The sequence below is a fragment of the Urocitellus parryii genome, chromosome 10 (assembly GCF_045843805.1).
Source record: "Urocitellus parryii isolate mUroPar1 chromosome 10, mUroPar1.hap1, whole genome shotgun sequence".
NCBI classification, from domain to species: Eukaryota; Metazoa; Chordata; class Mammalia; order Rodentia; family Sciuridae; genus Urocitellus; species Urocitellus parryii.
The window spans coordinates 92,061,179-92,086,610 of NC_135540.1; the positions used below are offsets into that span (position 1 = coordinate 92,061,179).

At 32.4% G+C, this 25,432-nt stretch overlaps 1 protein-coding gene across 5 annotated transcripts; it reads left to right on the forward strand.

Annotated features, from left to right (window-relative positions):
• The first annotated feature begins 3,270 nt into the window (after window positions 1–3,270).
• LOC144257224 (UDP-glucuronosyltransferase 2B31-like) lies at window positions 3,271–25,273 on the forward strand. Of its 5 annotated transcripts, XM_077803279.1 has the most exons (7): window positions 3,271–3,301; window positions 4,113–4,814; window positions 6,150–6,298; window positions 16,788–16,919; window positions 18,745–18,832; window positions 19,733–19,952; window positions 24,937–25,273. In XM_077803279.1, exons 1-7 carry the CDS (start codon window positions 3,271–3,273, stop codon window positions 25,214–25,216), a joined length of 1,602 nt encoding a protein of 533 aa, XP_077659405.1. In that variant the 3' UTR covers window positions 25,217–25,273. The 5 variants fall into 5 exon arrangements, with proteins under 5 accessions (XP_077659405.1, XP_077659404.1, XP_077659407.1 ...); XM_077803278.1 differs by lacking the exon at window positions 3,271–3,301 and having other exon boundaries at window positions 4,091–4,814; XM_077803281.1 differs by lacking the exon at window positions 3,271–3,301 and having other exon boundaries at window positions 4,091–4,562.
• The last annotated feature ends 159 nt before the right edge of the window (window positions 25,274–25,432 follow it).

Below are 25,432 nucleotides of genomic sequence, written 5' to 3' on the forward strand. Positions count from 1 at the left end.
AATATAATTTCTCAAAATCTCAGACTTCTTCAACTTTAGTTTGGAGAATTGTGTACATTTAACATTCTTGGAGAAAGCACTCAATAATTACAATTGTGTAAAAAGTCTAACAGTTCCCCTTGGTTCTGAGAGGCCCTATTGCTGCTGTCTTTTAGTAGAAATCCAACCTCAGCATCACTTCTCTCCTGAGCATCTGGAAAGATGTTTGCCTTCTTCCAGCTAAGTCACTTTGCAGTAGAATGTCTCTGGCATTAGAAACATACTGATTCCTATCTGCTTTATACAGTTAAGCTATGGAAGAAAATATGTGGTGCCATTAGTTCATTATTATTTCCTCTTAATCCTTCAAATGAATTCACCTGGTGGCCCACTCTCATAATCATACTGTGAAGTAAATACTAGGTCTCAATTTTATGTTGTGGTAATATAGAACAGGATCAGGAAAAAATGCTGAATTTTGCTCTCTCCTCAAACAGCACACAGTGTTACCTATATTTGTTACAGTTATTTTATGAAATGTAATGAGTTTTTGTAGCCAGTTTGCAATAATGTCACTGTTCAATAACCTTTAATTATGAAGAGTTTGTCTAATTTTTATCTTTCTTCAGTAGCTGATTGTCTCCTCATACCCATAACACTAGTATGGGATCTAAATAATTTGGAATCACTGAAAAAACAATCATCATACTTTTCCTTCAGAACTCAGCACATTGTCTATTATAATAGTCTTTAACACTGAAAGCAATACAAAAAATTATATAAATTGTTGAAAAATGGGAAAATCAACCCTCAAGTTATTCAACATCACAGAAAAATTTCATGATTGAAATGGTTCAAATTGAGGAATAGTTAGTATTTAGTAAGCTTTTTAACCATTGTGAATAAAAGCTCAAACAGAATATTGTAGAACTTGAGAACCTCCAGGCATGGGCCAATGAGAACTGCTTCTAGTTCTATAGTTCTATTGTTGGAGGATTTTGTTGTTCACTTAAAGAGAAAGTGGCAGTGGCTATTTGTGGGTATGGAGGGGGCAGGAGTGTGGTTAGAGAGTAGGAAGAAAATAAAGATAAGGAAAAAGATCAAGAATAATGCAATATCAATAATTAGTATTACCAGCTATTGTTATTAATTCATAGAAACATTTAAATTGGCATCAATAGTTGTGAGCTTTTCTTCTAAATTTTGTAGAAAGAAATTATTCCCCCAAATATCTGGTTTTTCTGTTAGATTCTTAGATATCTTCAGAATATATTAAAGAAGAGACATTTGTCAAAATCCATCAAGAATCTTAAAAATAAATATAGTCATTGGTTTAATAAGATATTCATAATAATATAGTAAAAATGATCAAGGTGTACAGAATACTATCTTTGGCAGTTATCTATCAAATGAACACTGGATATAATGTGATCATCTTATTTTGCTGAATTACTTAAAACCTTATCTGCATAATGCATTATTACAAAATATTTTATTTAAGAAGTTATATTTTCCCTAAGTCAGCCTCACTATGAGTCTAGGTGGAAACTGAGGAAAAAGAAGAAATATAATAGATTAGATGGAAAAGGAGAAAGTCAATCTTATTTCATTTTTTTATACTTTTCCACAATTTTCTGAATTTTCTCAAATTGAGCTGGTACTGTTTTCATAAGGGTATCACAGAATGAGAACAAATCCATATTTGCAATTAGTTCACCAACTGCGGTTGTATTACTCTACCTTTTTTGTGTAATGTCATCTACTGCATGGATAGATTTGGACCACAAACCTGTGAGACAAAGATTGAACATAAGTAAATGCTGCTATATTTTACTGGAATCACACAGAGTACCTTGATGTCCCATGGGAGTCAAAGAAATAATACAATGGTCTCCCTACAGAAAATAATTATACTTTTGAAGAATGCTCTGGACAAAGTACAGTCTGCATGGTCAATATTTAGAAAAATTTTCGCTTGTTTATCTCTTCTCTAAAAATTGTTTTAAATATAAGCTCTCTATATTACAAAATATACATTTTATGTTCAATAGTTGCTCAATATTATACAGTGAGAAAAGAACAAATCATGCATATAAAATGCATTGAAGAATATAAAAGCAAGTATATGGTTTTAAAAACACAAGTAGTGAAATTTTGTCTCCTCCACATCTTCTTCCTTTTGTGGGGAGAAGAGTTTATAGTTTGAATATTGAATGTGTCGCAAATGATTGGTCCCTGGCTCAAGGCACCACTGGTAGGTGAGAGAATTTTTAGATTGTCAGGCCCAGTGAAAGAAAGTTAGGTAATTTGGCATATGCCCTTGAAAGGAATTCTGGGATCTAAGCCCTTCTCTTCCTTTCTCTATGTCACTTTTTAAATTCCTAGCCAGATTCTATGCCTTACTCTCCTACCAAGATGTACCCCCTTAAAATCAGCAATGGTTCCAACAGACTGTGAAATGTCACAAACTGCGAGCCAAAATAATATTTACTTCCTTATCAGTTCATTATCTCAGGAATTTTATTAGAGTAACAATGCAAAGTTCACTAATACACAACAGAGATTAAATTAAAAGATATGGGATTGCTGTTATTTTAGATACTAATTTAGCAGTTGGTATGTATTGATGATCTCAAATAAGAATAATTTTCAAAGAATCCCAAGAAAACATGTCTTTACCAGGAGCTTTCTAAAAGGTGAGGTGATTTGATCAAAAGTTTGACCAGATCTACACTGGAGAATTGCTGACTGAACCTCTTTGATTGTGGTATAAGTGCTCCGTGTGGGACACAGTAAGGTGAGAAGAAAGACTACTCACACCCAGTTACATTTAGCACATTCTACCAAAGTATCAACTGGATATCAGGGCAAAAGTTGCCACATAGAAATAATAACCTAAGAAATACGATAATTTAAATGTGTAATTATACATGTATACTCCAAGTTTCTAAACAGGACTCTTGGAACAGTTTCATTGAAATTCTAAAGCATATCACCATGATCATAAAAATCTTAACCTTATTGAAGGAGTGATTTAAGGGGTGATGATTGGAAAAGTTCAAGAAATTTTAAGATAAGCTACATAGGAATACAGAGATGAGAGAAATTGAATAAAGTTTCATCTGTAACTTCCTTTTAGTACTCCTAAATTCAAAAACATAATAACTGAAATAAAATGATTCTTCAGATAACTTGAATGCAACACATTGCTTAGTAAAACAATAATGACAAATATCTAAAGATGAGTTAAGTTCCTAGGTATTTTATTTTTTTTAAATTTTTTAGTTGTATATGGACATGATGACTTTATTTTATTTATTTTGTGTGGTGCTGAAGATCAAACCCAGTGCTTCACACATGTCAGGGAACTGCTCAATAACTAAGCCACAAATCCTGCCCCAGTTCCTATGTATTGTCTGCTTCCAAGAACAAAAAATAAACACAGTAATGTTAGATTAGATGAGAATGTTTTACACTACGGTTAAAAAAAAAAATATTAACAATAACTCTTAAAAACAATAAGGTAGACTCATTCAAGTATCTGCATCACTGAAATCATATTTTCAGTAGGGGAGTCCTGTGATTTGAACATAGCTTGTGACCACCCATGTTTGTGTTGAGGTTTGTACAATATTGAGAGGTGTGATTATTTTAGTCAACTTTTTAATCACTGTGACCAAAATGCGTAAGAACAACTTAGAGGAGAAAAAGTTTGTTTGGGGCTTAAGGTTTCAGAGGTCTCAGTCCATTGATGGCTAACTTCATTGCTCTGGGCCTAAGGTGAAGTAGCACATCCTGAGGGAAGTCCCAGCAAAGAAAAACCACTCAGCTCATGTCAGCATCTGGAAGGAGAGAGGGAGAGAGAGAAAGAAAGAGAGAGGGGCACCACAGGACAGATGAACCCTTCTAGGGCATACAAACTTTTATAACCTTGAGGTACTCTACCTTGTGTTTGTTCTCCTAAGTTCAACATGATCAGCCTGTACAATTGTACTTTGAAGTTCAGGAGTTATACTTTAACTTTGGATTGATTTATCCTGAGACATATAAGCCTGAGAAATTGAAGAAAAGAAGAGCTGCTAATGTAAAGGAAGCATTACATTGCACCAAGATGTCTGTGAAAAGAAACTCAGTTCTTCTGCTGACACAACTGATGTGTTACTGTAGTTTGGGAAGCTGTGGAAAAGTGCTGGTGTGGCCCACAGAATACAGCCATTGGATCAACATAAAGACAATCCTGGATGAACTTCTCCAGAGAGGTCATGAGGTGACTGTTCTGACATCAATGGCTTCAATTCTTATTAAACCCAACACAACATCTGCTATTAATTTTGAGGTTTACCCTGCACCATCAAGTGAACAACATTTGGAAGAACTTTTCTCCAAATGGATCCATGAATTAATTTATGATACTCCAAAAGATGACATTTGGGGATTTTTTTCATTATTGCAAAAAGTGTTCAAGGAAGGTTCTGATACAATTGAACAACTCTGCAGAAATGTAGTTTTAAACAAGAAAATTATGATGAAACTACATGAATCAAAATTTGATGTGGTTCTTGCAGATGCTGTTTGTCCCTGTGGTGAGCTCCTGGCTGAGCTACTTAAAGTACCATTTGTATACACTCTCTGCTTTACTCCTGGATATACATATGAAAAGTACAGTGGGGGACTTATATTCCCTCCTTCCTATGTGCCCATTATTATGTCTGAATTAAGTGCTCAAATGACATTCATGGATCGAATTAAAAACACAATGTATATGCTTTATTTTGATTTTTGGTTCCAAACATTTGATGTGAAGAAATGGAATCAGTTTTACAGTGAAGTTCTAGGTAAGCTGGTTCTTTGATTAGTACTGTGAAACCTAAATTTCCTGTGCCTTTAAGCTGAGCTTGCATGAATATAAAATCAGAAGAACTTTCTTTTCTGTAAGTAAAAGGATGGAATGAAAATATAAGATGAACAAATAGTTTCACCAATAATAAAGGGCAGATATATATATATATATATATATATATATATATATAGCCAGTTAGAAACCAGTGGCAATTATTTATTCAAATAGTTTCAGGAAATAATAAACTGCAAATTGAATCCCAGAAGGTTTCTCTGAGCAATTACATATGCATTTTACTATTCTTTTCATCTTAAAGGATAGTCATTATTAATCTCAGTAAATGTTTTAATAATGATATTCATGTACATTAATAACATACACATGTAATACTAGCACAACCATATATATGTACCATGGAGGAAATTGTTTACTTTTGAATAGCTTTGTTTCCTCTGTTAGAAATTTGAAAAAATATGTATTTGCATTGCTGTGAAGATTACTTCACCATTAACAGTGTCTCTATATCAGGCACAGAAGAGTTATACATTGTGATACCTTACATTTCATATTCCTTTGATAAAAGCAAACTAATCATGTGTTAAGCCCTAAAACCTTGGTGTAGAGTAAAACGAAACCTTATTAGTCTATATTTTTTAAACTGCATATACTATTTAAGACAATATGAACTAAATTCAGCATGAGAATCAATCTCTATTTTAATATTTGTGTAAACTTTCTGGCAGTTACTTTCAAAAATGTATATTTTTACAAAGTTAATACTATTAATCTCTTAATATGAGGCAAATGCAGTAGAGGTCAATAGGAAGTCAGGCATACTCACTAAATCACTACAGTTCACTTGAAGAATCAAGGCTCAAGGGAATGGTTTGCTCAATTGTAAGAATTCACTGAATACTCCTAGAAAATATATCTCTACAGTTATGGGAGCACTGATTGTTAATGGATTTCACAAAAATTCTAAAAAATTAAGTTACTTTTGTAGTTTTGGAGAGAAAATAAAATGCATGTTTACTTCTAATAAGGCTTAGGTTAATAATCTAATTGTGATTGCGAATATACTAATAGAACACTAGAAAGTACCCACACAACTAGTTTATGTACATATTAACATATATAAAATGTATCAAATATAGTATGCAAAAATGTGCTCTAAAACACATACCCATTGTAGTATGTAAACACACGAACACACACATACACAAGTGCATTTGAACACCTTGCCTACACAAATCCAACTCATTTCAAGGCAATATATCAAGCATTCAAGGTACATGTTTCTCATTTTCTTTTCTTCTCTTTCTCCATTCAGGGAGACCCACTACAATATATGAGACAATGGGGAAAGCTGATTTTTGGCTCATTCGAACCTATTGGGATTTAGAATTTCCTCGTCCATTCTTACCAAATTTTGACTTTGTTGGAGGACTCCACTGTAAACCTGCCAAACCACTCCCTAAGGTGAATCTTCTCCTGTTTGTTTTGTTCTGTTTGATTAACATTTTTGGTAGAAATGACTCTGCATTCTTAATTCAGAGTGTTTAGCTTAGAGATATGAAAAGTAAGATAAAAGATTTCTGCCAATTATAGACCCAGGCATTTCTATGCCATCACATGTAATGGCGTTTCATTATTATCACAGAAGAAAGTAGGATATTTGCTTTCCTTTGAGAATAATCAGGAAAAAAGACCTTCATTATGTGATACATAATAAAGAATCAATAATTTATTCTAATAAATACAGAATATTTATTAAGTGGCTGTCATATACCAGAGATAAGTGCTGGATATAGAGAGTTATAAAGTCGACACAGTTTCTGCGTCAACCAGATCTTATATTCTGTCTGGGTACAGAGACTGTAACAAGTAAAAAAAAAATGTGTTAGTTATCATGAGGAAATTATACAATACTAATGAAACCTCCAGCAAAGATCATTAAAAAAAATTCTAAAAGCCTTGATAACTAAGATGAATTCTAAAGAATCCACAGGATGGGAAAAGGGGTTGAGGGAGAGAGGGAGACACAAAAGAAAAAGCCCATACAATAAATAGTAAGGGAAACACCCAAGAATTTCAAGAGTAGTTCAGCAGGAGAAGGCTCAGCAAAGAGCAGACGATGCTACAGAGGTAAGTGAAAGCCAGAAATTAGTAGGAGTTTAAAATATCTGTGAAGTACATTGGGTAGCCAATGAAAAGAATTAAGCATAAGAGAAATGTGAATAAAGTTTCTGTTTGAAAAATCTCAAAATGCAGTCACCAAGTTGGATTTTAGAGGGAAAGACAATGCAGAGGAACCACTCAGGAAGTTGTTGCAAGACTACAGATAACAATGTAAACATGGATGAGGTTGTTCTTACATGTGACTATGCTTATTTATCTACTAATATTCAAACTTCATATAGTGTTCCCTGGAAAAAGTAGATAATACTGATACACAATGTCCTTGGTACAAACATAGGATCCATAGCAATATTCGATATTGTAATTATTCTTTTTTTGTTTCTATAATACTATTTTTCCCTCTGAAAAACTGAATTTTGTTATCTACTTTTTAAGACCCTACCTATACCAAAAAGGTAGGATTAATACTTAGAAATAGTAATATTAGGGTATTTTTACATTTAATTCATTTTAGCATACCCTAAACATTGCTGTGTACATTAATTTGGATTATATTCAAATTGAGAGATAGAAACTCACAATATGGCTGAAAAAACTACCACAGATTTTTTTCTTGTATATATATTGTATGATAGCTCTATTACCAAGAATATTAATTAGGTAATATGTGGCAGGCACAGTGGATACAATTTCATATATAAAAGAAATGAGATTTCTGAAAAATCAACACTGTATTTTCAACCAAAGACCTAGAGAACAGATATTCTCTCAACTTGCTTAAAGGTAAATGCATGAATTTTGGCACTCATATGAGAAAGTGGAATTCCTGAAATGATATTATAAGTGTTCAAGCTCTTCACAACCTTTTATCTTTAAAATATTTGCTTTTCTCAGTGATATAAATGTGTGATCTTTACTTGTCTTCACTCCAGCATTTCAACAAACTCACCTGAGAACACAGACTACTACATCATAGACCATGATAGGGATGTTTAGCTTGAGAGAGCTTTCTGCCATATGCCAATATTAGAGGACACCTCAGGAAAACTCCCTTGGAAAACTTACGCCTCAACATCACAGCTTCCTGACAGAATGAACATAGGAAATATATACTGCAAACATAATGATGTCCTAAGTTTTCTTGTCATTTATTTCTGAGCACAGCCATTTAGTTTACAGTTACAAAATCTTTCTGTCAGCAAATAGGATAATATTTCATAGGAGGAAACAGAAGAGTCTAAAACATTTTAAATAAATACTATGCTTAGAAGCAAACATTACTTGCCATATTGCTATGTGATCTCTAAAGAGTGGCTGTTTCCCTACCTGTTAAAGACAACAACACATTGAGATCTTACTTAAGCCTCATATTCAATAGAATTATTTTGTTGTTTGTGATAAGTTCCATACAATACAAACAGAATACCAAAACGTTAATGAAAGTTCTGACTAAAAACTGAGACAGAGCTATTGTAAGTTTTAAAGCATTAACCTCTGATCTTGAGAGATTTCCCCATTCACAGTAGGAGAAAGTTACCTTTTCAATAAAAGGGAAATGATAGCAGAGAGAGGAGGAGGACAATGAGAAGGTAGATAGCAGTGTGATCATGATAAGGAATAATAGAACCAGGTGTTATTTAATAGAATAAACAAGATTAGAATACAGACCAATATTACAAACACTGTCTGATGGATCTTTATTATATAAAGTAATGCTCCCCCAAATTACTTGCATTTCCATGAATAATTAGATTCTTAGAACAATTTCGGAATTGTTTAAATACAGAAATTTGTCAAAATGACAAAGATACAAATGTATCAATACTCTTAACAATGCAAATAACCTTTGGTTTCACAGTATACCAATTGTAATTATACAAACAAAAAATCAAATGAATGTAATCTGTGTTCATGGCAATTACTTATACAATACATATTGGAAAAATGTCTTACATTAATTAATTATCACATTAAGTGATGTCATATTTTAAGTAATGATTTTTAAACTTATTCTGGTACATACCACACCATCAGAATCACTTTATTTACTTACATGTTTATTTTTATCTCTCTTTTTGTACTATGGATTGAACTCATGTGCACTCAACTACTGAGACATATCCCCAGTCCTATTTTACATTTTATTGAGAGACAGGATCTCACTGAGTTGATTAGTGCTTCTCTGTTGCTGAGGCTGGCTTTGAACTGGAGATCCTCCTGTCTTAACCTCCTGACCTGCTGGGATTACTGGTGTGTACCAACTTGCCCAGTACAATTACTTTAAAAATAAATGCTTAACTACATTAAGTCATAACACAAGTTTAGTTGGAGACTAAAAGGCAAAATACTGATTATAATAATATCATTATTTTTGTGAGATGTAAAGATTCAGAAAAGAATTTTAATCTTCCATATACATTATATATGTGCATGTATCTACTCATGTACTTACATGAACAGGAAAAAAAAAGACCACAATAAAAAATTCAAATTTTGTACCAACAGTATCTCTAAATGAACCAAAAATCATTTTGGCAAATTTTCTTAAACCATTACATACTTTTTTCATGCTCTTCCAAATTTTTGCATGATTAATGGTTTTTTCCTTTAAAAATAATGTTGCAGAAAGACTGGGACCTGTCTGTGTCAGGGATTAATTGGTTTAGAAAAGGGTATATTTATAAAACAGTAATAGTGAGAAAATGTTTGCACAATACGAGATGAAGAACATTTTGAGCAGGGAGAAAATATATTGAATATATTGCTGTAGGTTGCTCTAGGTTACTGGAATCACAAAATAACTGGATGTGTCACAAGTTCCTAGGAGTAGTGCAATGTTCACTCTATGTAAATGAGCTACTCAGCAAGTTGACCTGTTCTATAAAAGGGCCAGAGGAAGTCCCATTGTGGTGCAAGAGCTCCCATGGTTCATAATGAGATGAAAAATAAGGTTTCTTTACAGACACTGATACACAGTTCATTCTCATACAACTTCAATATCATTAAAAAATTTTAGGGCAAAAGATGAGACATATAAATAATCCAAAGATATGATTACTCAAGTACATGTATCATTCCAATGCAGTGAAAATGCTGATTATGGATCAGTATATTTCTGGACATATGTGTACACGATTATTAGGATCATTAGAATTATATAAAAGAAAGTCCAAACCATAATATTAATCTTCTGAATGCTACTGTTTGTTAATCTCAGGTTTTTATGAGCTATTATAGAGGAAAACTTGGAAAACTCACAAATTATAAATTAAGAAATGAAATACTATAGAGATAGGAAACATAAAAATGTACAAAAATCCTATGCAAAGGTAACTTTACTTCTGGGCTCACAAGGACAGAAATAAGTACTAATAATTACAAACTAAAAAATCATCCAGATAACCTGCCTGGAATAAAATCAAGTGTAGTACTACAACAATAATAATTGTAACCAAGTACTAGCTATAGTGTTTAACAAAAAATGAACATTAGTAATGAATAAAATTATGAATTAAGAGTCTACATATAATAATTTCTAACATCATCTCTTGAATGGCTTTATATCATTTCTTACACACACACACACACACACACACACACACACACACACACACATTTATTTCTACAAGTAAGCCTAATGGTGGCTTCTATGTCATTACACACATCTCTTTCCAAAGAAAGTGAGTGACTGGGTCAATTTAAAAGTATCCATAACTCCCAAATTCTAATAATACATGCTTTTCTCTTAGTTTACATACAAATAATTTCTCTGCTTTTCCTACATTTTATTGGTTCATTTCATTGTACATAATGATGAGATCTGATGTTACATATTCCATACATGTACACAATATAACAGTATAATTTGGCCAATACAACTTCCCAGGAATTTCCCTTCCCTTCCCACCTCTCTCCCATTGGTCCCTTTCTCCACTGATCTCCCTTTGATTTCCATGATATCCACCCTCATTTTTTCCATTTTACCTCTCTAGCTTGCAAATATGAGAGAAAATATACAACCCATGACTTTCTGAGTTTGACTTATTTAATGTAATAGACTCTAATTCACTTCATTTTTTTGTAAAATGACATAATTTTATTTGTTATTTTGGCTGAATAAAACTCCATTGTGTATATATATTACATTTTCTTTAATCAGTAATCTATTGGCAGATACCTAGGCTGGTTCCACGTGTATTATAAGTTGTTATGCTATAAAATGGGTATGCATGTATCACTGTTATGACTTTAATTCTTTAGGATAAATACAGAGAAATGGTATACCTGGGTGATATGATATTGACATGCTTACTCTTTTGAAAACTATCCATACTGATTTCCATAGTGGTTGTACTCATTTACAATTCCTCCAATTTGTAAAAAAAAAAAAATGTTCTCCATATCCTCTCCATCATTTATTATTCTTTTTATGCTCGATGACTACTATTCTGACTGGTGAAAGATAAAATCTCAGTGTAGTTTTCAATTCCCTTGTTTCTAATGATGGTGAACATTTTTGGTGTTTATATTTTTGTTGCCTATTTATATTTATTCTTCTGAGAAGCATCTTTTTAATTCATTTTCTCTTTGATTATTTGGGTTGTTTGGTTTTTTTTGTATAAAGTTTTTGGAATTCTTTATGTATTATAAATATTAATAATTTGCCAGAAGGTGTTTTGCAAAGATTTTCTTCCATTTCATAAGTTCTCTCTTCACAATTCTAATTGTTTCCTTTGCAGTTCAGAAGCTTTTTAATTTGATGCCTTCCAATTTATCTACTCTTGGAATTATTTCCTGACCTTTACGGGTTCTATTTGAGAAAGTCATTGCCTGTGCCTATATGATGGAATGTTGACCCTACATTTTCTCCTAGAAGTTGTATAGTATTGGTTCTAATCTCTAGGGTTTTGACCCATTTTGAGTTGATTTTTATGCGAGTTGAGAGATAAGGATAAAGTTGCATTTTTCTGCAATTTTCCCCGCATGATTTATTTAAAAGGCAATCTTTTCTCCAACGTATGTTTTTGGCATGTGTGTGGTTTTCTCTGTGTTTTCTATTCTATACTCCTGGTCAATATGTCTGTTTTCATGTCAGTACCATGCATTTTTTGTTACTATAGCTCTGTAGTATAATTTGACATCAGATATTGTGATGCCTCCAGCATTGCTTTTTGGGTTTAGAATTTCTTTGACTATTGAGGGTCTTTTATTCTTCCAGATAAATTTTAGGATTATCTTTTCTAGTACTGTGAAGAATTTCATTGATATTTTGATGAGGATTACATTGAATCTGCATATTGCTTTGGATAGTTGGTGATTTTAATAATACTAATTTTACCTATCCATGAACATGGAGGGTATTTTCATCTTTTTTTATGTCTTCTACAATTTCAATCTTCAATTTTAGAGGTCTTTTAACTCTTTTGTTAGATTTATTTCTAGGTATTTGTTGTTGTTGTTGTCATTGTTATTTGTTTGTTTTGAGTCTATTGCAAATGAAATAATTCTCTTTATTTTTTTTCTACAGATTCATTGTTGGTATATAAGAAAGCTATTGATTTTTGTATGTTGATTTTGTACTCAGCTTTTGTCAAATTTTTTTATTAGCAATATCAGTCTTTTGGTGGAGTCATTTGGCTCTTCTCTATATAGGATCATATCATCTACAAACTAATATTTGAATTCTTTGTTTCCTGTTTTCTCTCTCTCATTTATTTATCTTTCTTTGTTGCTATTTTACTGGTTTTGGAATTGGTTTGTTCTTCTTTTTCAAGGGTCTTGAAATGAAAAATTAGGTTTTATGTGGGATCTTTATGATTTTATTATACAGGAACTCATACCTATAAACTTTTCTCTTAGAAATTCCTTCATTCTGCCCCAGAGGTTGTATTACCATTCTCATTTGAGTTTAAGAATTTTTACATTTCTCCTTAATTTCTTCTACAATTCATTTTTATTCAATAGAGATTGTCCAATCTCCATATGTTTATATAGATTTTGTATGGTTCTGTCATGTTGATTTCTAATTTCATCCAATTATGATCTGGTAGAATATAATAAGTAATACCACTTGTTTTTTATTTGATGAGAGTTGTTTTGTGGCCTTAAATATTGTCTGTTTTGGAGAAGGTTTTCTTGAGATGCTGAGAAGAAAGTGTATTCAGATGCTGTTGAATAAAATGTTCTATAGATATCTGTAAGTTCATTTGGCTTATGATATTTTTCAGGTCCAAAGAATCCTTATTGATTCTATGTCTGGATGACCTATCAAAAGATGAGAGAATTGTGTTGAAATTACCAAGAATTATTTTATTCGGGTCTATCTGGTGTTTCAATTTGACTAGTGCCTCTTATGTAATTAGTTGGATCCATGTTTATGACTTAAATATTTATAATTGTTATATCTTCTTGTTGGATTATTTATTTTACCAATATGAAGTGACCAGCTTTGTCTCTTCTGATTAATTTTGGCTTGAAGTCTGTTTTTCAGATAAGAGTAGATAATCTTGCTTATTTTCTGATTCCATTTGCATTATGTATCAATTTCTATCTTATTGCTTTCAGCCTATGGCTGTCTTTTCCTGTAGGGTGTATCTTTTATAAACAACATATCATTGGGTCTGGTTTTATGATCCATTCTTCCAGACTACATATTTTAATTAAAGAATTGAGATGATTTATATTCAATGTCATTTCAAAAAGATGTTTATTAATTCCTGTCATTTTGATTCTTTTATGTTTAATGTGATCCTATTTCTCATTTGCTTAGCTACTCTTCCAATAAGATTTGTTCATTTTTGAACTTTAGGGTTTGCTTTTTTATTTCTTCTATATGAACTCTTTCTTTAATAATTATTAACATCATGGTTGCTTATTCTCTTTACTTTAGTACTGTCTGAATATTCAAAGCTGGTCACTTTTTCTTTTATATTTGACGTTCTGTTTTCAGTATTGTCTATTGTACTATAAAGATTTTCAACTCACCTTTTATTTAATTTATTTTATCTTTGACTTTGAAGATTTATATTTGGTTCTTTTTCAATATTTCCATCTTGTTGAATTTTTTATTTATATTCTGCAATGATTTTTTTTTTAATTCACTCAATTGTTTTTCTATGTTCTTTTGGAATTCATTGATCATTTTTCTACTTCATTGATCATTTTAAAATATGATAATTTCATTGACTATAGTTTATAATAATTTACTTTTTGAATGTTTACCTGATTTTTTAAAATCAATTTCAATATCTTTGGCATCAGTTGTTGCTAAATTAGGAACTTTTAAGTGATTCCATGGTACCTTATTTTTACATAATTCTTAAACTCTTGTGTTGGATTTTATGCATATGTTAGGAAGGATTTCTCTTCCATGCTTTTTTTTTAAAAAAAAAATGGTTTCAGATGGACAAAATAACTTTATTTTATTTAGTTTTTTTTATTGGTACTGGGGATCAAATCTCCCCCCCCAAGTGCTCATGTGTGCTAGGCAAGCACTCTAACACTGAGTCACAACTCCACCCCTCTTCTACTTTTTTAAGGCATAATATTTACTTTCCAAAGTGTCGTGAAGTGATCTGGATTAAGACTCCTTTATAAGTATGGTATTCACAGCCTTTGAATTAATTCTCTCTATTTTTCCTGTGCAGTGGATTTCCATAGGTAGAAACCATGAACCCACCCCAGCTGTTTCTATTTGAGGCCTTATCATTTGTTTGAGTTTTTACCTCTACTATACTCTGTATTAAAGCATAGTTAGTGATTGAATACCATTAATTTTCATGTGGAGCAAGATGAACTATATTTTGGTTGGATTTTTTTCAGCAGTGGATTTCTCTACCCTGTGAACATGTAGTGTCACTGTAGATATCCAGCTACTCACAGAATAAGGGTAAATAAACAATAACAACATCTGATTCAAATAATGTACAGCATTAAAATAAATATCTGGATTTTCTTATGACTTCCAAAATGTAAATTGCTACAAAAACCAGAAAAAGTGGGTTAGCAATTGACAACAACAAAGCAGTGCATAAATATAAACTAAATCTGACATTAAAACAAGAAACAGGTGGCCACTATGTAATCCACAGAAGTAATAATTTGAACAACATTAATGTTAGGATCAAGAGTTATATAAACTAATTAGTTTAAAGATGGCAAAATAACAGTCAGTAAGAGGAAATAATGTGAGATAAGAAGATAGGGGGAAAAAGTTTGAAATTTTAAACAGTGAAGAGAGAGAATGCAGAAGAGACAGCAGGTGATAGTCATAAGGATGGAGGAGAAAATAGGAGAAACAAATAAATGGAGAGAGAAATTGAGAATAGATTTTTGCTACAACCAAGAGAATAAAAGAGAGATACAGAAACAGACAACTAAGACAATACAAAACAAAACAAATATATACATACCAAAAATCCCTAACTATCAAAAGACAATGCAAGTAAAAATAGCTACATTTAAAAAATGCTAAAGCTGAATAAAAGAAAGAAATGTATATGAATACATGTCCATAAACCAATCAGTAATGGAAGAATACACAAACACACAGAAATAATAAGAAATAGTAAAAATATTCTTAATGATAAATGAAGGAATCATTTCCACTGAGGTGGCCAAAATTGTTAGAATGGATGGTTACTGACAATATTCAACTGTTTTTCATTCCATTTCTTTTTTACTTATGTACTGTTATCCCCTTCCTTGTTTTGTGTTTCTCTCTGAGCTACCACTTGGAATGGCCTAAGACTGAAGGTGTTTGAAATAATTCTCTGCTCCCCTTCTTACCAGTATGACATAGGTTGAAATGGGAATAAGTGTCAGTTGGAGCTTTGTGTGCACAGACCAGATCTATGCACTCCTGGGGTGGGGTTGCTGCAGTGTTCTATGGGATGAGTTCTGATGGAGGAAACTCAGGTCTAATCAGACCTCAGGGGTTTTGTTTGGTACATATACATACACTGAAGAAATTGGATGGACACACACCTAGGGCCTGGCAGTTGCTTATCTATGTAGGGAGCCTGAATCTCAGAAGCCTCCTAAGAATTATACTCATTTCACAGAGGAACTGATTTCCACACACTCTGCTGTTCACCTGCACATCTTTCCTAGGCTCAGTCCCTTAGTATTTTGCTAAGTACCTGTTCAGATTCTCACCCACTTCAGCTGGTCACATGAGCCACCAGCTCAAAAGAAAAGCAAGTTGTGCTGCCCCTTTGCTCTTCTAACTTGAATCCCCCAGGGTAAAATCTTATCTATGCCTGTTTCACTCCCATTTAGCTAGGTACACTCTAGGCCACACAAAAGCATTCTAGCAGTGTTTTCTCAGATCTCCCAGTTCTGTTAACAGACACTGGAGCAAGGCCACCTCAAGATAAATTCACCTTATCTCTCCCCAGGCAGTAAATAAACAGCACTTTTCAATCACAAGTGCTCAGTGGAGCCTCTGGATCAGCTAAGTTCATGTTGCTTCTCTGATCTCAGGTTTCTTCATACCAAATATGTCCACTGTGTTTCTCCCTTCATTTTCCATTTTTCTTTGGTACACAGCACCATTACTACTGCTTGTAGCTGCTTCCACAAACAGTTTGATATCAATATAATCTTCTTTGTTTAATGAACCCAAGCTTCTGAGTCTCTGAGACACACTCACTGTCCAGTATTGAATTTTAGTGAAATCCTTCTTTCACCCACCTCACTAACAAGCAGTATTCTCACTGCGTATATTTTGATCCTTGGAGCAACTAGAAAGGCAGCCTTCCTCTAATCTGACATCTTGTATCCTCTCCCTCTTCATCTTTTTTTGATGGAGCAAATGTTTTATTCACAGGAAATGGAAGAATTTGTACAGAGTTCTGGAGAAAATGGTATTGTGGTATTTTCTCTGGGGTCCATGGTTTCTAACATGCCAGAAGAGAAAGCCAATATAATTGCATTTGCTCTTGCACAGATTCCACAGAAGGTAAGCAAAAGTGCCCTCTTAGTGGCCAAATATGTAAAAAGTCTGTTAAACTTTATAAAGGGTTTTCTTAATGAAGCATCCTTTGTGAAACATAACCTATTGTGTATCTCTAATTTATCTCAAAAATCATGTTTTAAACCAAAATATGTGTGGTTATTCTAAACAGTAGAGAGCATTTAATTCATGTTAATGTTAACATTGTGATCATAAAAAATATATATTTTACAGGTCCATTGTGAAATTTTAATTGTAAGGGTATCACAGGCATTTACACAGGTACCACATTCTTCCCTGTTACTTCATCCATTTCCTTACAGGATCCCTGAGGGCACTATATACATGGCCAATGTATCAGAAAGCTATAAAAGTTAACTCATAATTGGACCACCACAATAATGCTAAGCAGGTATTGAAAAAGGTTGAATTTTATCATGATTTTAGTTATCCCATGTAATCCCTTATTCCTTTCTTACCCTCATTTAAGAATAGGATTCTTGCCATTATATACTTCATCATTGCCCAAGAACAATGGAGTCTGCCAAATATGGACTGAACTTCTGAAACTGTAAGCCCAAAATACATCCCCTCCCCATTAAAAAAAGTATAAATTTATTTAGGAAACTTTTCCTGGAGTTTTGAGGATAAAGGCTACCCAAACCATTGGGCCAAATTCCCACTCAGTCAAATGTATTTGTAGAAAAAGAAAAAAACAGTTCACACTAGTGGACGGGATCCTGAAAATGTCTGACAATTAGAGAAATTGGAGAGATTAGTTCTGCATTTGAAGTGGACCCTGTGCATTATATGTGTACCCCAAAAGTCTTTGCTTCTAAAACATCATAAAAATACCTTTTAAGAAGAAAGAAGAGAGTATAAGGAAGAGTCAAGCAGAAGCAAGCCTGACATGGGCTGAAATTCAAAAGTTCCCACCTCCATAAAATGCTTTAATACCACAATTTCTAACATAACCACTCTTGTGGTCTTTGAGTGTTTTCCATCCACTTTGTGGTTTCCTATCTGATATAGGCTTCAACTAATCGCCCAATTATTTTTTCCTTCTGTAGACCTAAATTTACTTTGCTGCTCTCATTGCATTTAGAAGATAAGCACTTAGAAATTATACTCCAGTTCATGAAGATTGCATTTAATTTCCAAAATCAGCTCCTTAATTTGTTCCTGGACATAAAAATATCTTGGAGATATATAAGACTACTAACAAGATTTGTACTGCATCATTAAATGATTACACACAGTTTTAAAACATTAAGCAACCTCACAATTTTGAACTTTATTTCAATATCCATGTAATTATTTGTATGTTGCAAATGGGTTCTTACTTTTAAAATTTAAAGAATTTCCAAATGCACCAATATTGATAGAAGTGTGGGTTGAGATCCATAAGTACCATTAAAAAGTTTTTATAGGTAGTGTTTAATAAATTGAAGCCTAAAACAAGTTACCTGTAATTCCTAGTTAGTATTCATTTATTTCTAACAGTAGCTGACTGCATTAGTTTGCTTTTGTGTTTAAAAAACAATGCAAACTGAAATAAGCATCTTAAACAATACATGTCCTGTCTCATCTATGTCACTCACAAGAAATAAACATAATGATTTTAATTTGGAAAATGAAATCTAGGATAAAATTGCATAAAACAAAATAGTTATGGAGTTTTAGTTTGTATTTTCATAATTCTCATTACTTAAAATTGTACTTATTTCCTTATGTGTTAAATGTTGAACTAGATCTCTTAAATTTTTGAATGCAAACATGCTATAACATTAAACTTTAAATCATAGAATAAGGTACATTCTTTACCAAACAGGTCATCTGGAGATATCAAGGCAAGAAGCCAGATAAATTAGGACCCAACACTCAAATATACAACTGGATCCCCCAGAATGACCTTCTTGGTAAGACTCTGAGATAAGTCCTAAAAGCATGAGTACCATCAATCTGGATGCTTACAATTCAACAGGAAACATTTTGTGCAATACTTGTTAATTAAAAAAAATCAAACACAATGTTCAACTTCCTTTTAGTTATTTTCCAGGCCCACTGATGGTTTGAAAAAAAAAAAAAAAAGCAAAAAGCTACAATTTTAATATACACTGTCATTATATACCGAATCCAAGTTATCTTTATTTCTGGTACAATTACCTCTGCAAGAATTTATCACTCAGTTCCTGGGTTGTCTCTCTGTGTTGTTGTATGTCTTTCACTTATTCTTTCTTCTCCTGCAGGTGTATTTCAAATACTTTTCAAAATGGAATCCAGGGGTTTTTTTTTCTGTAATGAACAGTGACTCTTTATTTTCTCTGGAAATTAATGCACAATCTTCATTATGAAGTGCAAACATTTTGTAATGAAGTGTAGTCTCTCTTTTCTCTGAATTCAGTACCATCACCATCCTATTCCCTGTTGCTTTGGACATGCTACATAGCAGACTTAGCGACTTCAGTTTTTCTTAATGAGATAATATGCTAACATGTCCTTCATAACCTTGTTTTTCATAAGTGCATGTTGATTCTTTTACTAAAAAATATTCTATTTTTTCTACCTATTAATGATGTATTCAATATTCAAGTCTCAAATTATGTACTCTCTCTTGCATGTAGTTTTTGGTTAGCACTCTAGTGGAATTAGGTGTTTGTTCCTCTGTGATATGAAAAAAATAATTAATTCAGGGTCATGTTTACAATAACTTGTCACCTAGAATATACTCTGATCCCTTTAATGTCTTATAATACACATTTCTCATTTTCTTTATAAGATTTAAATTAATAATTTTTTTAACATTACATCAATCGTAGGTCATCCCAAAACAAAAGCTTTTATAACTCATGGTGGAACCAATGGTGTCTATGAAGGGATTTACCATGGGATCCCTATGGTAGGCATTCCTTTGTTTGCGGATCAACCTGATAACATTGCTTATGTGAAGGCCAAGGGAGCAGCTATTCAATTGGAATACAGAACACTGTCAAGTTCAGATCTTCTCAAGGCCTTGAGGATGGTGATTAATGACCCTATGTGAGTACACAACTTTGACATTGGGTAGTATTCATAGAAAACTGGTCTTCTCACCAATGAGTATAAATTTTAGCCCATTTTCAGGAGGGTAATTTTTTAATTAATTAATTAATTTATATATGACAGCAGAATTCATTAAAATTCTTATTACCATAAAGAGCCCAACATTTTACACCTCTGGTTGTATACATAGTGTATTCACACCAATTCATATCTTCATACTAGTACTTTGGATAATAAGGATCATCATATTCCAACATCATTAATAACCCCATGCCCTCTCCCTTTCCCTCCAACCATTGCCCTATCTAGAGTTCATCTATTCTGCCCATGTTCCTGCTCCCTATCCCACAATGAATCAGCCCCCTTATATCAAAGAAAACATTCAACATTTGGATTTTGGATTGTCAAAATTCCCTTAGCATTATGTTGTCTAACTCCATCCATTTAACTGCAAATGTCATGATTTTATTCTCTTTTATTGCTGAGTAATATTCCATTGTGTATATATGACACATTTTTTATTCTTTCATCTATACAAGGGCATCTAGGTTGGTTCAACAGTTTAGATATTGGGAATTGTGCTGCCATAAACATTGAAGTGGCTGTGGAGGAGGGTAATTTTGAAAGAATCTAAAGACTCAACCCATATTAAATCTATTTTCAATCAGTTTAACCATTACTGTTTCAGAGTTGTATACAACTTCAAATATCATAAGAATTTCAAAATTGCATTGATCTTGTAGATTACATAGGAAAATGATTACTGCACCATTTCTACACATACATAAATTATTTTCCATGTATAGCCATTTGCAATGAGGATTTAATTTTTAAATATGACAGTATCTACAGAAGAAAAGAATGATAAACTTAGAGAGATATGACAGTATCTTAAATCAATACCTAAAATTTCTGCAACTATAAATTATTTTATTCAAAAATTATTTCATCAGTGTTAATATTTTCACAGATTTTAATGATGTATAACACACAATATGCCATTTATCTCTTTAAAGTGTGAATTAAAATTCAAATACATTTGATGTTTCCATAGTTATAAAACTCTTAAATATTATAATTTTTGGAAATTTTGTCACATCAAAAGAAATGTGACAATGCATTGAAGTCATTTCTTATTGCCTCCTAGACTAGGCAAATTCCATTTATTTTTTGTCTCTATAGCTCATCCCATTCTAAATATTTCACATTAAAAGATAATAAAATTATTGTCTTTTTCAATGTTTTTTTTTTCACTAGTTCTGTTAGTTTCATCATGCTTTGCCAAGGGTCAGTCTTTATTGTTTTTTATTGTTGAATAACATTGTGTGGTTGGAAATATTCAAAGTAATTTATCAATTCATCAGTTTATAAAGGTTTCTGTTTCCAATTTTGATTATTATGAACAATGTGAACAATTTGTATGAACATAAGTATTCATGTCTTCTGGTAATTTCTAGTTATAGAACTGTTAGGTCATATAATAATTTTATATGTATTAAGATCTGCCAAACTGTTTTCCAAAGTACATGCAAAAATTTTTACAGCATACAAGCAATATAAGAGAGTTCCAATTTCTCCATATCATTGTTAGCATTTATTATCACCTTTTCTTTTATTGTAGTCATCCTAATGAATAGGATTGTAGCTCACTGTGGTCTTGACTTGCATTGCATGATAGCTAAAGAGCATCATTTTATGTGCTTTTTGGTCATTCACTTACCTTCATGAGAGAAATGTCAGTTCCAACCCTTTGCTCATTTTTAATCAGGCTATTTATGTTTTAATTATTGATTTTAATATTTCTTCATCTTTTATGGACATAAGTCTCATCAGATATATGATTTGCAAATATCTTTCTAACATTCCATATGGTTGATTTTTTTACCTTTGTGATAATCTTAGAAGCACAATAAAACTTGCTTCATGATATTTGATAAAACAAAACTTCAATATTCAACCTTTTCCATACTGCAAAAGGAAATTATATGGAGTATATAGTTTCTTGGTAGAATGACTGTTTTCAATTCAACTCTCATTTCTCTTAATGATAGAATTATTGCTTAAGGAATGTATCACTTAAAGGACAAGTTCAAAACTACATTTCCAAGAAAAAAATAGTAGCACAATAAATAATAAAAATACTCTGAGAGAATAAAGAATGGAAAAAAAGACATAAAATAATGTATAAATGGAAAAAATACAGATTAAAACATCAGACTTAAATATGAATATATCAGTTTTACATTATGTCCTAAAAGACTTTTCATTACCCTAACAATCTCTGCTCCTTCTCTCCTGATCCCTTTCTTTTGTATAATAGCCTTCCTGTTACTTTTATATCACCTACCCTGCCAGATTCCACATGTGAGGGTAAACATGCAATATATTGTATTTCTGATTTTTTACTTATTTCACTTACTACTGAAATGTTTAATTCCATTTTGTGTTCATTCTTGTACATGGTCAGAGTTAGGGATCATGCTGCAATCTTCTACATATGGCTATCCAGTTTTACCAGCACCATATTTAGAAAAGACTCTCTTTCTTCCAATGTGTATTTTTGGCAACTTTCTCAAGAATCAGATGGCTACAGCTCTACAGGTGTATATCCTGGGCCTTTATTATATTTCATTGGTGTTTGTCTCTTATTATCCCACACTATGTTGTTTGTGTTACTATGGCCCTGTAGTCTATTTTAAAATCAGAATTGTGTTAATTCCAGCATTTCTCCTTTTATTCAAAATTGCTTTGGATATTTGAGATCTTTTAGGATTCACATGAATTTTATAATTTTTATTTTATTTCTGAGAAGAATTTCATTGGTATTTTGATATGGTTTTTTATTAAATCTATAGTTTGGTTTCAGCCAGATGGCTATTTCAACAGTATTCTTTCTGCTGGTTCATGACTTTCCATCTTCCAGTATCTTCTTCCTTCAATATTCTATAAATTTCATTGTAGAAAACTTACACTTCCTTTATTACATATATTCCTAGTGATTTTTCTTTGAAGGTATTGTTAAAAATATTTTTCTGATTTCTTTCTCACTGAGTTTGCTATTTATATATTTAAAAAGCTATTTTGTTTTGTGTGGCTATTTGTATATTGTTACTTTTCTGAGTTTATATTTCATTATCAGATTTAAGTCTTCTAATGGATTCTTAAGGATCTTCTAAGAGGCAGAACATATGACCTGCAAATTCTGTATCATGATCCAATTAGTGGGCACATAAGTATCCTTACTTCACCATCCCTGCAAGTTAATTGTGATATTTCCTGGTGATCACTTAGGATATGGTGTGTTTTTTCTTGTACAATTGGGGGTTATTATAGAAAATGTAATGTGTTTTATATTATTAGGAAATAAATTTAAAACAACATAAAATAATAGAAGAAATCCCTAGGGCTACTATGCTAAAAAAAAAAAAAAAAAAAAAAAAAACAAGAAAAGTACCTCTGAGGAGTGACTTGATGGCCAAGACCTTAGCCATGAGATGTAAGAAAGACTTATGGTATTGCATGAAATGATACTCAAGGAAAAATCAGATGAGATTAAAAGTATGAAGGTACCAAGGGGAGAGCACATTTGGTAACACTGGAGAACAGGGAAAACCCACATGTACTCAAAACCACTAAAAACTAGCAATGGATCTACAATATAATTCACATATCCCACTTCTCAGTATATAGTCAAAAGATCTAAAATCAGTATAGTACAGGAATTCAACTACATCGATGTTTATAGCAGCACAGTTCACTATAGCCAAGCTATGAAAACAATGTAGGTGCCCTTCAACAGATGAATGGATAAAGAAATTGTAGTGGATACACATAATGGATTATTGGTCCTAAAAGATGAAACTATGTCATTTTCCAGTAGATACATAGAACTGGAGACTATCATGCCTAGTTAAATAAGACAGGCTCAAAAAGACAAAGGTCAAAAGATTTCTCTTATATGTGCAAGTTAATCCAAAATAATGGGGTGCAAGAAAGGAAAAAAAAAACAGAATTTTATAAAAATAGAGGAAAGATCAATAGAGTGAACAAAGAAGATTGAGGAGGAATAAGCAGGAACTGGAAAAGGGAAGAAGAGTTGAAAGATTCTGGTTAAAGTTCATGTGTACATTTGTGGATATATCACAGTGAATCCCAATATTAATTATATGCAAAAAACACTAATTAAAAAAGTATACATAAATTTCAGAAAGATCAATAGAGAGAGTGAAGCAAGGCAAGGAAGGGTATGGAAAGAGAGGAGTGCTAGGGGCTAAGTTAGAGCAAATTATATTCCTTGCTTTTGTGATTACATTAAAATGTGTCTAACATTACATATAACTAAAAAAAGTCAATAAAAATAAAATTTAAAAAATCCACATATGCTTAGACAGAATGAGTGAGAAAAATATTATCAGAAATCATGGCCAGTGTCTAACCCATTAGAAACAACTAGTACAAGAATAGGCTTGGATTTTATTCTACTTATGATGAGAAGTCACATGAAAATTTTGAGCAGAAGAGCTTCATAATTAGATGTGCATGTTTTAATAATGCCATCTTGGATACTGAGTGGAAAACACAGTAGAGGGTAGAAAAGAAGAGGAAAAACAGAGAAAATAGTTAGGAAGTACTGCACACCCTGATATGATTCCTCTTTAAAAGCTTCAAGGTGATCTTTCACAAATTATGTGCCTTCTTTCTCACTTATGGGACTCAGAATGCTTCATTTCCTCTGATGGAAAGCATTTGACTCACCTTCTTGAAATTTCATGGGCACTTTTGAAATATTTATGCATCAGAACATAAGTTAAAATCAGACATTATATGGGGATGAAAGAAAAAAACAAATCATATGCAGGGCAAGTCTCTGATAATTATTTGAAATCATCCATATGGCACTTGTGAAAAATTTTCATTGACTTCATGTGCATAGACAGATTAACTTACTTTCAATATTGATACTTTTATTTTTCATCTTTAGATATAAAGAGAATGCTATGAAGTTATCAAGAATTCAGCATGATCAGCCAGTGAAGCCTCTGGACCGAGCTGTCTTCTGGATTGAGTTTGTCATGCGCCACAAAGGAGCTAAACACCTCCGGGTGGCTGCCCATGACCTCTCCTGGTTCCAGTACTACTCTTTGGATGTGATTGGGTTCCTGCTTGCCTGTGTGGCAACTGTGATGTTCATCATCACTAAATGCTGTCTGTTTTGTTGCCAGATGTTTTCTAAAACTGGAAAGAAGAAAAAAAGGGAGTGATTTTATCTAGGCCTGGCTCCTCCCTTTGCTCCCATTAGAGGAGGCTATATGGCCAGGTTCCTACCTATCCTAACAACCTTTCACAAATCACTTTGTCAAGTCAAATTTTATCTTCATGAAATTCACTCCCTGTGTAAGAGACAGAAATATTTCAGTTCAAGGAAAAGTTATTTGAGAAAATAAAATTAAACCATATGTGTTTATATTGCCATTTGA

What these genes read in the sequence shown, in the direction of transcription:
- LOC144257224 (XM_077803279.1), top strand. Translation starts at nt 3,271, where the DNA reads ATGGACATGATGACTTTATTTTATTTATTTT. An exon ending in TTGCACAGATTCCACAGAAG is followed by an intron (nt 16,920 to 18,744) that starts GTAAGCAAAAGT and finishes TTTACCAAACAG; the next exon opens with GTCATCTGGAGATATCAAGG. An exon ending in ATGGTGATTAATGACCCTAT is followed by an intron (nt 19,953 to 24,936) that starts GTGAGTACACAA and finishes TTTCATCTTTAG; the next exon opens with ATATAAAGAGAATGCTATGA.